The 13,205-nt window shown below is 37.8% G+C and overlaps 1 protein-coding gene across 1 annotated transcript; it reads left to right on the top strand.

Moving 5' to 3' along the window:
* The first annotated feature begins 183 nt into the window (after positions 1-183).
* Positions 184-12,935, top strand: LOC141806039 (uncharacterized). The gene is made up of 18 exons (XM_074691265.1): positions 184-378; positions 570-622; positions 2,057-2,132; positions 3,321-3,481; positions 3,703-3,786; positions 5,977-6,033; positions 6,119-6,310; positions 6,559-6,753; positions 8,447-8,501; positions 8,589-8,679; positions 8,762-8,903; positions 9,012-9,116; positions 9,225-9,333; positions 9,411-9,594; positions 9,700-9,774; positions 11,523-11,625; positions 12,055-12,119; positions 12,231-12,935. Exons 1-18 carry the CDS (start codon positions 351-353, stop codon positions 12,364-12,366), a joined length of 1,911 nt encoding a protein of 636 aa, XP_074547366.1. The 5' UTR covers positions 184-350; the 3' UTR covers positions 12,367-12,935.
* The last annotated feature ends 270 nt before the right edge of the window (positions 12,936-13,205 follow it).

The following is a 13,205-nucleotide window of genomic DNA, read 5'->3' as shown; positions in this document are numbered from 1 at the left end:
GTTGTAATTGCATGATGACAGTGCAAATACGGCTGCAGAACTTCCCTCTACCACACAGATCGGACGCTGCGCTCTAAGCCCCGCCCAGTTGTATAATTGACAGAAACGACACCCAATCCTAGAGCAACACCAAAACAAAACACGAAAATAATCACTTTTGATTGGTGAAGCTTGCCAGAAGGCGGGAGATAGCCTGGGAGGTAAAAATCGGGGCCATAAACCATTCGTGTAAGTCCAAAGAGGAAGAGGGACGTAGTTATTCGATACTGTAAAATTTGCGCTTAATTTGCGACAGAGGCAGTAAGAACAGAAATTAACGCGGCAAAAGGGGAAAAGATTAAGTCTTCGACATGTCACGAAAAAAAATCGCTGTACGAGGTAGGTATGCAGCAGTTATTTGAGTCACTGACAGCGTCCACGTTGTTCAGTTTCATTTACAGAGAACTTATTTGTCGTCGAACATGAGTTCAGTGGGTATTAACTAACATCACCTTGTTGAATCAACGCACTGTTTGAGTGATTATCTTCAAGTTTGACGTGTTTTAACCCGACATTTATCTACCTTACAGGTGTGGCTCCTATGCCGAGGATTCGAGAGGGCTCCAGACTTATGCGCACACACGTGAGTGATTCACCAAACTTTTGTGTTACTGTCAATGTCGTACAACAGGGTATACCAGTTTTTTTTTTAATGAGCTACTGAGCAAAATGTCACCATGTCCACCTTTACTGGTGAAATATGAGCTGCAGTTGTTGTGAAATGGTCAGCAACGTCAAATACAATATGGTTGTAGATAGGGCTGCAGCTATCGAATATTTTAGTATTCGAGTATTCTACAGGAAATTCCATCGATTAATCGAGTAATCGGATAAAACACATTTTTGTTAAGTTAAAGAGAAGTTATTTTTCAAATGAAAATTTGTTTCAAACGTGTAAAATCAAGTGACTTTGGGTGATAAAACCCAAGTTCCGTGCGATCTGATGAGATATGAGATACAAGCAGCTGATGCAGATCAATACATGCTTTCATATCAGTCTCAAAACTCCAGAAAAGAAGATTAATTTGTTGCTAGTTGCTATTTTGAAGAAGAGGTAGCTTGAGGGGTCTGAAAACTCTCTAAATATGGCGTCAGCTCTATTTGAAATGCCACTCTTTGATCTTTTTAAAAATTAAACGATTCCTCGAGGCGAAGAAAATTCCTCGATCATTTTTTGTTATCGAGTACCTCGAATTATTAGAGGATTCGTTTCAGCTCTAGTAGTAGAGATGAAGCTGTTTGAACGGTACATTAGAGTTCGTAAACAACTGAAGCAGACATGTAGGCTCAAATTACAGCTCAATCAAAAGATACAGAGAAAACACAATTAGTAGAATTAAATGTAATGTATCCAAACAACACAAAGCAGTAAGGAAGCCAACTACAGTTAAAGCCTTTTTGAGGACTACATGTGTGGTAATGTAAGTGATAAAAGTAGATACTGATGCCTTTATGGCATAGAAACACAAACAAGATCATCAGTAATTAAACACTGAACATGTTTATTTTGTAATTTTATTTGCAGTTAACTTTATTTTCCTTTGGACTTTTTTGATCTTTTTGCTTGGACAGCTAAAGAGAGACAGGAAATGAGGGGAGTAGAGACTCTATGGGGTCCATGCTGAAACAATTAGACCAAGAGTTGGTCTAATTTGATGTTTCTTAATATAACTTTGCTTCATTTAGTAGAGCACACATGGTGGATGTAAAAGTAGTCAAATGTAAGCTTATATGATTGTCTAATGAAAGTAGTGTTTTTATGTGTTTTGTTTTGTTGAAAATCCTGAGACAATTAATTTATACTGATAAAAAAAAACACAAAAACTAGAACAATCTGGTCAGTAAAAGCAATCCACTCATTTTTTGGTTGTGTTTCAAAATTTTACAATCGTAAAAAGCACATTTAGACGTTTTGACGCTCTCTACCAGCTTTTGTTCACCTCTGCACTCAAGACAAGCCTTTTGTGTGAGTATAAATAGAAACAAACGTGTCACTTGTTTTTCCTCTTCTTTTCAGGAAACTATGGTAGATTTCATAAATGGACGTCATGCTCCAAGCTCCGTTCTTGACGTCTTTGCTCAAGGATTTTTTGGTAAGACACTTCTTCAACTGACTGTTGCTGGTTATTTCAAAGTGGATTTAAACCAGTAAGCTAGAAGGAGTACATAAGCATGTTTTTTTGTGTGTTTCTGGGTGTATCACCTCTGAGGTTTTGTTCTGTAGATTACATATCTATGAGAACATATGGCTCTTATAGTCAGGCAACACACAAGCTCCTGTAAGTGATTAACCTCTTATTCCTCTGGGTCAGCATCGGTTTATAGTTTCAACAGTTAGCCTACGATAGATTTGACTATTTTATTATATTTCAGAGGGAATGAATCATGTTTAGAGACCAATCATGAGGGCGTGTGGGACATGCTGTTTGCTGTCTTCAATAAAACTGCAGATTGCAGCCTAGTGTTGCTAACTGTTCAGTGTTTTTAAAGAGCTGTCACATGTAGACTTTGATGCCAAAAGCAGATACAGATAAGAGATGAACCAACCTGTTTGGAAAATGGGATAAAGTCAACATGGAGAAAGAGAAATAGGAGTCAGAGTATTTATTTTCAACCATTGTTGGTGTAAAGGAAGTGAAATTTGATTTTCCCCTAAATGTTGCGGGGCACCGCCAAGAAAAATATTAGCATCCTGGTTTCAAGCCACAGCCTCAGCACTGTGGCAAGATTAGAGGTTTAACAGGTCAGCACTTTTGAAATGTGGCCTCCAGTTTATACTCTAAATAATGTAACTTAATACTTTTTAAATCTACTTTATTACGTTGTATAATTTATCTAACCTAAACCCCAAATGTCTTTGAAATATAATGATGTTGAATCAGCTTCTCTTCAGATGTGTCAGAACTTGTTTAACAAGAATTGAACACCGTGAATAGAAAGTTGGATGTGAGTTTAAATTGATGGTGAGTTTAAGGTGTGTATCACAGTTGTTGTGATTCTTTGTTTTTGTTGCAGACCTGCAAATAATCGCCTTTTTTTATAACCAGTTGAGGCGCACTCTGCTGGCCATTAGAAAAATAGCACGTGAGAAGTGGTTTTATATTGGCTCTACCAACTAACAAAGGGATTCCTCTTTAAATACACTAACTCGCATGTTAGTGGTCATTTCTGTGCTAATTGAACTGTTTCTAATTTTTGTTTTCTTGCATGATGAAAGACTTTTTGTCCGTCATGATGAGAGCAAATGAATCGATATTTTTGTGTCTCTCTTCCTCCCTCAGGTTTAAACTTATTAAGGAACTTTGATGGGGACTTTGAAGATGACTTTATATATTCAGATGAAGATGATGACGATGATGATTACGACGATCACTCCACTTCACATAATTCTCCTTTCAGAGCTTTAGAGCCACACCCAAGAATAAGACAACTCACTGAGGAGGTATTTCACTGCAGTTTCTTTTCCGTGGAAGGGAAACCTGAAACATGATGTCTTTGGTACTGATAAGAGTCATTAACGGGGAAGTCTGAGTGACTGCTGTGCCAAGAATGTGCTAACGATTCCACAACTTTAATGATTGTTCATCTTCAAAGTGATTAAAACTGACGTTTGAGAATTGTGAATTAAGAGTCCAGAGTTCATTGTTCTTTGTTTTCACACAGGAGGCTGATAAACATGCAAAAGAATTGATAGCAGAAGAGGAACGGCGTAAGGAAAGGACTGAGAGAAACAAGCGTAAGAAATTGGTGAGTTTGGATTTTATGCATCGTGGAAATGTTGAAATCCTGCTCTGAGAAAGAGGAACCAGAAAAAAATCTGCCCAGAAAGCTGTGTTTAGGAACTACTCTGTCCTTTTGCTCAGTTTAAAAGTTCCCACAAGGTCGTTCACTCTGGAAAGCATGAGGGTATGCAAACAAAACGAGCTCAGGCACTCAGTGGTTTGATAGTCGGCCTCACACTTCCACATACAGGAAATCTCACGTCATACTGTTGGCAGTAGCAGCTTTATTGAGGCAGAATTTCATTGTAAGTTAAGTTATATCATTATCCACCAAGTAGACATGTTTTGGTTTAATCCCTTTCAAAGACTTTAGGCTGAACCACTTTTAAAAAAATCATTGGCAGATTTAGCAAACTGAACGCAAGATTTAAGGCCGTCACTGCTCACATACTTCTATACTTCCTTTACGTTGGCGTTGCAGTTAACCGATACATCCACCAGGGGGCGTCAGCCCAGAGTCAAAAGTCTATGACAACAAAACTCAAAAACAAGTGTGACACCTCCTCTGTAAAGGAGGTATTAATAATGTTCCGCTTGCACAAAAGACAAAAACGGAGACAGCGTTGTAGCCATAGACTGAAAAAAAATGGACGTCATCTCGCTCAGCTCAAGTGAGGTTGCCACTATAACTGCTCCCCCTGGTGGCTGGCTGCAGTATAGGTCAAAAAATCTGACTCGCCAGTCATTCCAGATGGGCTGTGGTCAAACTTTAAAAAATGAATACACCTTATAGAAATGTTTCTCACGTCCGTTTTTTGTGGTGATTTGAAGATATAATTTGGCTGTCTTGTATTCAGGTCCTCTTTTTTTCTGAAAAGTTTGGTTTTCATTAGTTATAAGAGGTTACAAATGAGGTTTAACGTAACGTTTAGCAACGATTGACAGCTGCTGTTTTTGTGTATTTTTTTCGGGGATTGTAAAATATGTCAAGAAGAGATTGGACTCTCGAAAAAATATATACATATTTTATTTTTGTCAGCCAGCTCCACTCAGATTCTCCCAGACGGGGGGAATTTTGGCTTCAAAACCATACAAATGGTAAATGGTGGAGCCACACTGTCCACTCTATGTACAGTCTTTGGTTGTAGCAGGCAGTGGTCGTTATGGCAGTTAAATACATTTGTTATTTCCTCTTCGTGTCTCACTAAAGCTTTGAATCGGGTAGTAACAGCAACACTGCCCCCATGGTTTCCAGTAGTACTGCTCAATTTGGTCCGTATCCATAAGCCTCATGGGAACGAGCAGAAACACGGAGAGAAGGCTCTGTCGTGCGTAACGTTGAGCATAAATGGGCCTTTAGTCATCACCAGTCGATGACTGTACTCAAAAGGGAAAATTTACCCTTTAAAAAATAGAAACACAACTTTGATGCATGGCAACAGTGGAGGAAGCTTCCAGAGTGCCAGACCAAAGCCCAAATTGATCAGCGGGAAAACATTTGTTTTTAACTTAGCGCACCGTTAAACCATTCATGAGCCTGTAGCTTATTTCTTTGAAGCAGAGTGTTGTGTGATACGAACGTCACAACTGTCCTCCTGGCCTGTTTGTAGCTGCTTCATTCCCAACCGTCCCAGTGTTAGGTACAGGTGTAAAAAATACTTCGACCTGTGATGAAAAAAATCAGTATTTTGACTCTTAATGATATTTTTGGTAAAAGAAAAATAAATATTTTAGGTGAGTTGGAAGAACAATACGTCTTTCACACCTCTACTGCCGTTTATGGCGCCGAAGAGCTACGCCACAATTAAATATAATCTCAAAGTATATTCAAAATATTTTATTCCTAAACTTGATGATGTGGGTTTTGACACCATAAACATCAATGTTTTCTCCCTGTTCTTGGGTCAGTTAGTTTAAAATCATTCTCTGTTTAATTTTTACAGTGTAGCAGACTGATAAAATAATAATCATAGTCACGTTTTGTGCAACAGTAGATATTTTTTTTTTTTATGAGTAACACTGGTTACACCAAGTGACATTTATCAGTTTCACCAACTGACCACATCTTTCACCCAATCATTTCTTTGCAACATTAGTTTGATGTCACAGTGGTTTAAGTGACAAACTTGAGGCACTTTATGTTTTCAAGTTTAGTGTCTGTATGAAACACTGCATCTGACTTGCTTTTGACACATTTTCTTCTTTTTGGTTGCAGCGTAAAAAAGAAAAGAAGCGGCTGGAAAAGGAGAATGCAGCCAAAAGCATTTTACCTGTAAGTCTTACAATACAACATTTTCATGGAAATACTCTTTCCAAAACTGCAGTAGTTGATAAAATAGTTTTCTTTTTCATTTCAGGAGGAAGAGCAAGGGAAATCAGACTCCTCAGAAAGTCAGGAAGAAAATCCTGAAGTCAAAAATACAGAAGTAAAAACTGAATCTGTAAAAACACAAAATGAACCGGGAGCAGCACGATGTGAGGAGAGACCGGCTGATGATTCAGAAAAAAATCTTTTGAAAATTGAAAAGAAAGAAGTAGTGGAACAAAAGGTAAAACTTGAGTGTTTGCTGGAAATACACAAAGTTACAGACACCACGGGTGTAAAACGTCTCCTGTTATGATTCGTTCCATCAGGAGTTAAAGGTTTTCAGTAAATAAATAACTGCACCTTTAAGCTCTTTTTCTAAAGCTTTTATTTTTGTGTTGTTTTCTCCCTGTTGTTGCTTCAAAGAAGAATCAACAAGTTGTCTTTGAATAATTTTCTACTAACCTTCACACGTTTTATTCTCCTCCACAGAATTTGGATTTAAAGAATTCAGAAGCTTCAACAGACAAACCACCGCCTGATGAGAAATCTAAACAAAAACCTGCAAAAGAAAAAAAAGACAAAAAGAAGTCAGCAGAGGTTCAGGAATCCAAGAAGAAAAAAACAAATGTTGTGGAGGAGCCTGAAGCTCAGAAGATTGAAGAGAAACAAGAGCCCGTCAAAGAGGTGAGGACACAGGAACTTCGTTTTTAGGCGTTGTTATGACAACAAATGTGTATTTATGTTTTTATTTCATGGTGTGCAACAAAATATTAACTTCAGTATAAAAACCCTGGTTCAAGACACAATTTTTTCTATTATTATCATTAGTATTTTTTCCCTTTTTTTTCTTTTTTTTTTTGCATTTTTCAAGATTTAAAGATTAAGCTAGTCAAAGCAGAGAAAAGATAAACAAATGGATAGATTATTCAAAAAGAAAAATAACAGAAAATGATAATGATCAAATATTTTTTTCCCCTTTTTTTTCTTTTCATTCTTTTTTTGCATTTTTCAAGATTTAAAGATAAGGTTAGTCATAGCAGAGAAAATAAAAAACGAATGAATAATTCAGATTGATTAGATAAAGGAATAAATTACAAACCAATTTAAAAAAATGATACAACAGAAAATGATAATGATCAAATCACTATTTTTTAAAATCTTTTTTCCACCATTTTTTTTCTTTTTTTTCTTTTTTCTTTGCATTCTTAAAGATTTAAAGATAAGGTTAGTCAAAGCAGAGAAAAAATAAACAAAAAGATAACTAATTTAGATGATTAAAAAAGTGTTAAATTACAACAGAACTAAAATAGGAAAAAACATAAAATGATAATGATCAAATTAATTTTAATATATGACAGTACATCTCAATAAATTCAACTTCGTTGTGTTCTTTGGTCTGCTGCTCACACATCTCGTTATATGAATAAATAATGATTATAATGATAACTGTGATTAGCAAACAGAGTCCAAGGGTCTTAATTTGTATGTTATTGAATGGAAACATCCTCAAGATTATACAATTCATGTGTAAAGAAAGGACTTGGAGGCAAGAGAAAAAATAACTAGAGATCCTGGGTAAATTGAACATTTCATAAAATAGAAGAAATTGAATTACTTATCCTTAGTTATTACTTTAAACCAGTGAATTATTTGGAGGTTTACTCAATGTCTGTCTTTCCCATTTCTCCCCCCTTTTCTCAAAAACAGAGAGCTGGTTTCTGATTTTTATAGTTATTTTTTCCATTTCATGTACGAGGTCCTTGACTCTGTATTTACCAAATTGTCATTTTTCAGCCAGTGCTTTGTAATGTCATTATTGCAGCTCTTAACATTGAGAACAAGTGGAGTCACACTCCTTTATCTCTGGTGATAACGTTCCTAAAAGAAGGACGTGTGGGTCAGAATTCAGAGAGATACACAACATAGTTGAGATTTCCTGAAGAGCGTTTACCCAGAATTCCCGTATTACTGAACATGATCAAGATATATATGACCATGATTTGCCGTTTGCTCTACATTCTTTCCAACATCTTCACGTAAAATTGCTTTTGTACTTACTCTGAATTTGGGGTGTCTTGAAACATTTGACACAGAGTCTTGTTTACATTTTACCAAAGGATTAATATCTTCGATCAGTCTCCTTTTCAACGAATCAAACATAAAACTTCTCACTTGAAAGTATCTAAAAAGATGAGTTTGGTAAACCAGTTTCAAATGATAACTGTCCAAGTGATTTTATTTCTTTTTCTCCAAACAAAGACGATTTCCTGTTTGTGAATGTGTTTTGTGTCTTTAACAGCCGGTTACAAATGACATGTCCCTCCAGAGCCTTTTGTTTCACGCCTCAGTGAATAACTTTCTAACTTTACTTCAACAGCAAACAATCGATCCTGCTGCTGAAGAGTTAGCCAGAAAAAGCAGAGAGCTTGCTAGTGAGTTACATTTTCATTCAAAGCCATAAAAAATAAACAGGATGAGGCTCTGAGGCAGAGACTAACTATCAGCGCTCTCCCATCCAGGTAATGGGAATCGCTTTGCTGCTGCTGGACAGTACGAGATGGCGGTGAAATACTTCACGTCCGCCATTAAATACAACCCAAAGGAATTCAGGTGAGAGCGGCGTCGAGTCGTCAAATCAGAGACCGTCCTGTGGAGCTCTGGAGTGACTGTGTGTTTGCTGTGTGTGTCTCAGATTATTTGGAAATCGCTCGCTCTGCTATGAGAGGCTGCAGCAGTATGAAAACGCTCTTCAGGATGCTGACTTAGCGCTCTGCCTGGAGCCGCGCTGGGTTAAAGGTTTATTTAGAAAAGGGAAAGCTCTCTGCGGACTCAAGGTGAGTCTTTCTGAATGAAATACCTTCAAGCTCAACACTCTCTGATCAGTTTTTACTAATGAGGCTCGTTGACTTTGATACTCTTTGACTCCTCCTTCACTCCTCCAGAGATACTACGACGCCTCTACGGTCTACAGAGAAATCCTGGAGCTGGATGAATCGAGTAATGAAGCCACGCTAGAGCTGAAACGAGTGCAGACGCTGCAGCTTATGGTGAGAGGAGTTTCCAGCCTTTAAAAGACGAGAGGAAGCACAGAGGACGGCACTTTTAAACACTGGTGGCTCCTGACGATAAACAGTTTCTTTTCTTTTTAACTGTAGGAAGCAGGATTCTCCTGGGCGCAGAGCTCTGAGGCCCTGAAAACTCACGACACCATAGAAGAAGCCATTGAAGCTCTGTTTGCTGGAAACACCAATCAAAGTCCTGGAGGTGAATATGGCGTGATCATTCACAGAGAATCAAAGATCCCAAACCGCTCTCCTGATGCTGATGACCTCTCTCCACAGACGCCACTGCTAGCAGAGATGTCACGAAGCAACCGTCGCTGCAGGTGCAAGAAGGCGAAGGCGAGTGGACCGTCCGTCGAAAAAGCCAACCCAGATCACAGCAGGTCAAAGAGTCTGAAGCTCCAGGTCACACCAGATCCAACTCCCAGTCGCCAACACCGATGTCCAGGAGTCCTGTGAAACCGTGAGTTCAACTTTTGGGGTTTCACCTGGACTGAGCCTCACAGATGTTTGTGAAATGTTTTTATTCAGAGCGCTGCATATTGATAACTCTTCTCTGTGTCCAAAGGGTTCTGTACTCGGTCTGGGTGGGATCCATCGCGCCGTCTGTCACCCACTCAGCTCTCCGCGAGGTCTTCAGCAGGTGAGGCACCATCCGAACTGAGCATTTCTTTTTCCCAGCCTCACAGACTCACTGTTAAACATTCATTACTTCCTGAAGGATCCATCTGCTCAGCCTCACTGTCTCATTTTAAAGCAAGACGAAACTACAAAATTTGACTAGTTCAGAAAGAGATGGGAGGATTTATCGACACAGGTGTAAATGTCAACTCTTTAAGTTGCTTTTTGCCCCTTGAAGACAAAATAACTTCTGGCTTAAGCATTATTTTTTGGTGCATGGTCACTATTCTAAACTAAATTGTGACTCAAAGCCAAACCTTTTTTGTTTTTAAATCAAAGTGCTCTGAGTTTAAGTATCACAGTAGAGACAGAAGGTTGTTGAGGATAAAACTTCAGTGCAAACAAAAAAGTTTCAGTGATGTTAAATGAGGATTAAATAATAAGAACAAAGGCTGGAAAAGTTTTTAGAGATTATACCTGAAGGGTTTTATTTCCCATAACTACTTGCTATCCTTACATGGTCCCACTTATTGCCCGTCTAATATCTCAAGAAAAAAAAGGAAGGCTGAAACATGACTTAAAATATTATTTTATTGATTAAAAATGATTAAAGACTTTAGTTTTTTTTTTTTTAAATAACATGCCAGGCAAACCTCTGGGAATCACAGTTTTTGGTAGGGCTGGGTATCACCACTGGGTGTCTAAATCAATTCACTATCTATTTATTTAGGAATAATACAGTTTCAATAATTATTCTCCTTTTGCCAGGGCTTAAAGTGAAAAAATCAGTGCCTGAAATCCATCTTTTTTCTAATAATTATGCAATATTTACTTTTGCATGGTTAATTCTCCCTGGTGGCTGGGGTGACACCCTGCCACCAGAGAAGATTCACAAAAAAATCACTTTTTTTTTTTCCCTGAAGCTTGTCCTTTCACTACTTCTTTAAAGATCTGGTTCTCATGACTTGCCAACATAACTGGTATATTTATCTATAAAACTAAGAAAAATAGGAGCAATATTAGGATTTATATTATATTTATTGTATTACAGTAAAATACATAATGTAGTTCTCTCCTTTGTTAAAACACCATCCCTCAAACAGGGCAGACTGGGAGAACAAATCAAACGCACCCTACCCAACACAGTGTGTGTTTATGAAGCAGCTGACAGCTTTCTATAGTTCTGATCAAACTCAACTATTGTTGAATAAAGTTTGTTACGCTAAGTCAGCTGTAAGCCAAAGTTATGATCTCCTAAAGTCTGCCATGCCCTGACGTAGCAGAGGAGAGAGTGAGGAGACACACTGATCTCTACTTCATATAACCTTGCAACAACTTGCTATGAGTTGTAAAGAGCCATCATATGAATATATATCCTACAGTGACCTGTAGGAACGAAATATTCTTTGCGGAGAACCTACAGTTCGGAACTGAAATCTGGTTGTGAAAGTGATTTTTATTTATTTATTTAAAAGATCGATCCAAGACTTTATGAATCGATATCAAGTTTTGAAAATGAGAATCAATTTTATTTTGAGAATCGAGTTTTTAACCCAGCCCTAGTCTTTGGTATTATAAAGCAGGAGCTTAACTCTGAACTCGTATCCGTGGATTGATCTGTCGTGATGTGATCAGTCTGACTCTGGCATTGCTCATGTTAGTGAGAGATGAAACCATGAGGTTGACAAAGATTTTGACCACTCAGAATCAGAAGATCAGTAAGAAGTCATGAAAATATTTGAGCTCTCATCTTGTGTCTGTGTTTCACAGAGTGGGGACGGTGTACAGCGTGAAGATGCTGCTGGAGCAGCAATGCGCCTTCATCAACTACACCAAGAAGGAGGAGTGTGACCGAGCCGTGCAGTGTCTTAATGTACGTACAGCTGAAATACCTGTTAAAGTTAAAAATGTGTGAATTTCTAAACCTAAACGATTGATTTTTCCAGGAAATACTTGTTAGTAAAAGTTTCTTTAGTGGTGTGTGCATAAATTGGAGAGTTTGATCTTAAAATGGTTTTAAAGTGCTTGAGTTTCACTCCTGAAAGCATGTTTGATGCTCTTTAGCAGAATTCAGACTCTCTTGATGGTCAAACTTAACTTCAATCTTAAAATATTCACTCTATCTTTTATGTTTTTTGCATTTTTGTGGCTGGTTTGAATTGTTTAATTTATTAAAATTGTTTAGAAATATTTGAGATTGCTTTGCAGAGATCCTGTCAGCTCTCAAAGAGAATCATGAAAATATCTGGGACTGTGAATTTAACCCGTTTGTCAGACACTGAAGGTCTTGTTTTGTCTACAGGGGATGGTCTTAGAAGGTTCTCCGCTGTCTGTGAGACATCCTGACAAATTCCACACCTCACTCAGGTAAAAAAAACAACCTTGTCTTTCTATTTTGATCAGATTAATTTGCTGCAGCGTTGAGTTTTGGTTTTGAACACCTCGAGTTTTAAAATGGGGAATGATTTCTTCTTGTAGCTCGTATAAGAAGGAGTGCTTCTTCTGGAGGACGTCTGGCTGCACCAGTCCGGACTGCAGCTTCAGACACGTCCCAGAAAACAAAGGCATCGACAAAGAGCGCTTCAAGAGCCGGCAGGGATACTCGAATGTGTAGTTTTTACTACATCAGTTGTTTTAAAAAAAGGTTAACGTTCCTGTGCTTTTAGCCACCACTAGATGGCACTGTTATCTTTTATCCCTACACTTTGGGGCTTTAATCTGTTCTCCTTTAATTTTTAAAGGCTGTAGGAGTTTGGTGAGCGACTCTTTTAACACGCCATGTTTCATTTGGAAACTATTCTCTGTAATCTGCTGCAAATTTGGAGCAAATCAGTGTTTGTGAACGCCTTGTTAAGACAGTGTGTGTCTGTGGAGATTCTGGCCCTGTTGTTGCCCTCTGGCTACAGTTTACTACAGGTGTGTGGAGGGAAATCAGTCTTAATCATTTGATCAATACAGTCATGAAAAAAGACCCAAAGATGTGATGTTGGATTTAACAGTTTCTCAGTCTTACACTCTTCTGTAATATCTTCTACATCCTGTACTTCCTGTTCAATGTAAAATTAACAATACTATAAAGTACCATGTTATGAATACAGTCTGGTTAATCAACCATGAGGTGAAATGTGAGCTTCATGCAGCTGCAGGTAATCTCATCCCAAAGTAAACAGAATAAAAAACATTGTTCCTCCTTCTGTTGTGTCTCTGGTTTCTTTTCACAGCAGCTTTGAATCAATTCTCCTGAGTTGTGTCTCTAATCAAAAATCAAACTTGTTTGAAAGAGCTGAAGCACAAAAGATGTTGATTTGATCCAGATTTCTGACTTTAGTTTTAGGACTCTGAATTTAAACTCAGAACAAACTAAAAATGTAAGTTTGTTTATTTTCTTGTATTTATCTGAGCTCCCTAAAAATCTTTTGAGGACCTTAACCTTTTTTTACCCTACCTACACAA

The sequence above is a fragment of the Halichoeres trimaculatus genome, unplaced genomic scaffold (genome assembly GCF_033239565.1).
Source record: "Halichoeres trimaculatus isolate MK-OKI-2021-1 unplaced genomic scaffold, fHalTri1.1 fHalTri1_scaffold_17, whole genome shotgun sequence".
NCBI lineage: Eukaryota > Metazoa > Chordata > Actinopteri > Labriformes > Labridae > Halichoeres > Halichoeres trimaculatus.
The sequence above is the reverse complement of the archived record's forward strand: the minus strand, read 5'-3'. Positions and strand labels throughout refer to the sequence as shown.

Coding starts and splice junctions, on each gene's coding strand:
- LOC141806039 (XM_074691265.1), top strand. CDS start 351: ATGTCACGAAAAAAAATCGCTGTACGAG. Junction 3,482..3,702: donor TAAGACAACTCACTGAGGAG/GTATTTCACTGC, acceptor GTTTTCACACAG/GAGGCTGATAAACATGCAAA. Junction 6,754..8,446: donor AACAAGAGCCCGTCAAAGAG/GTGAGGACACAG, acceptor TTACTTCAACAG/CAAACAATCGATCCTGCTGC.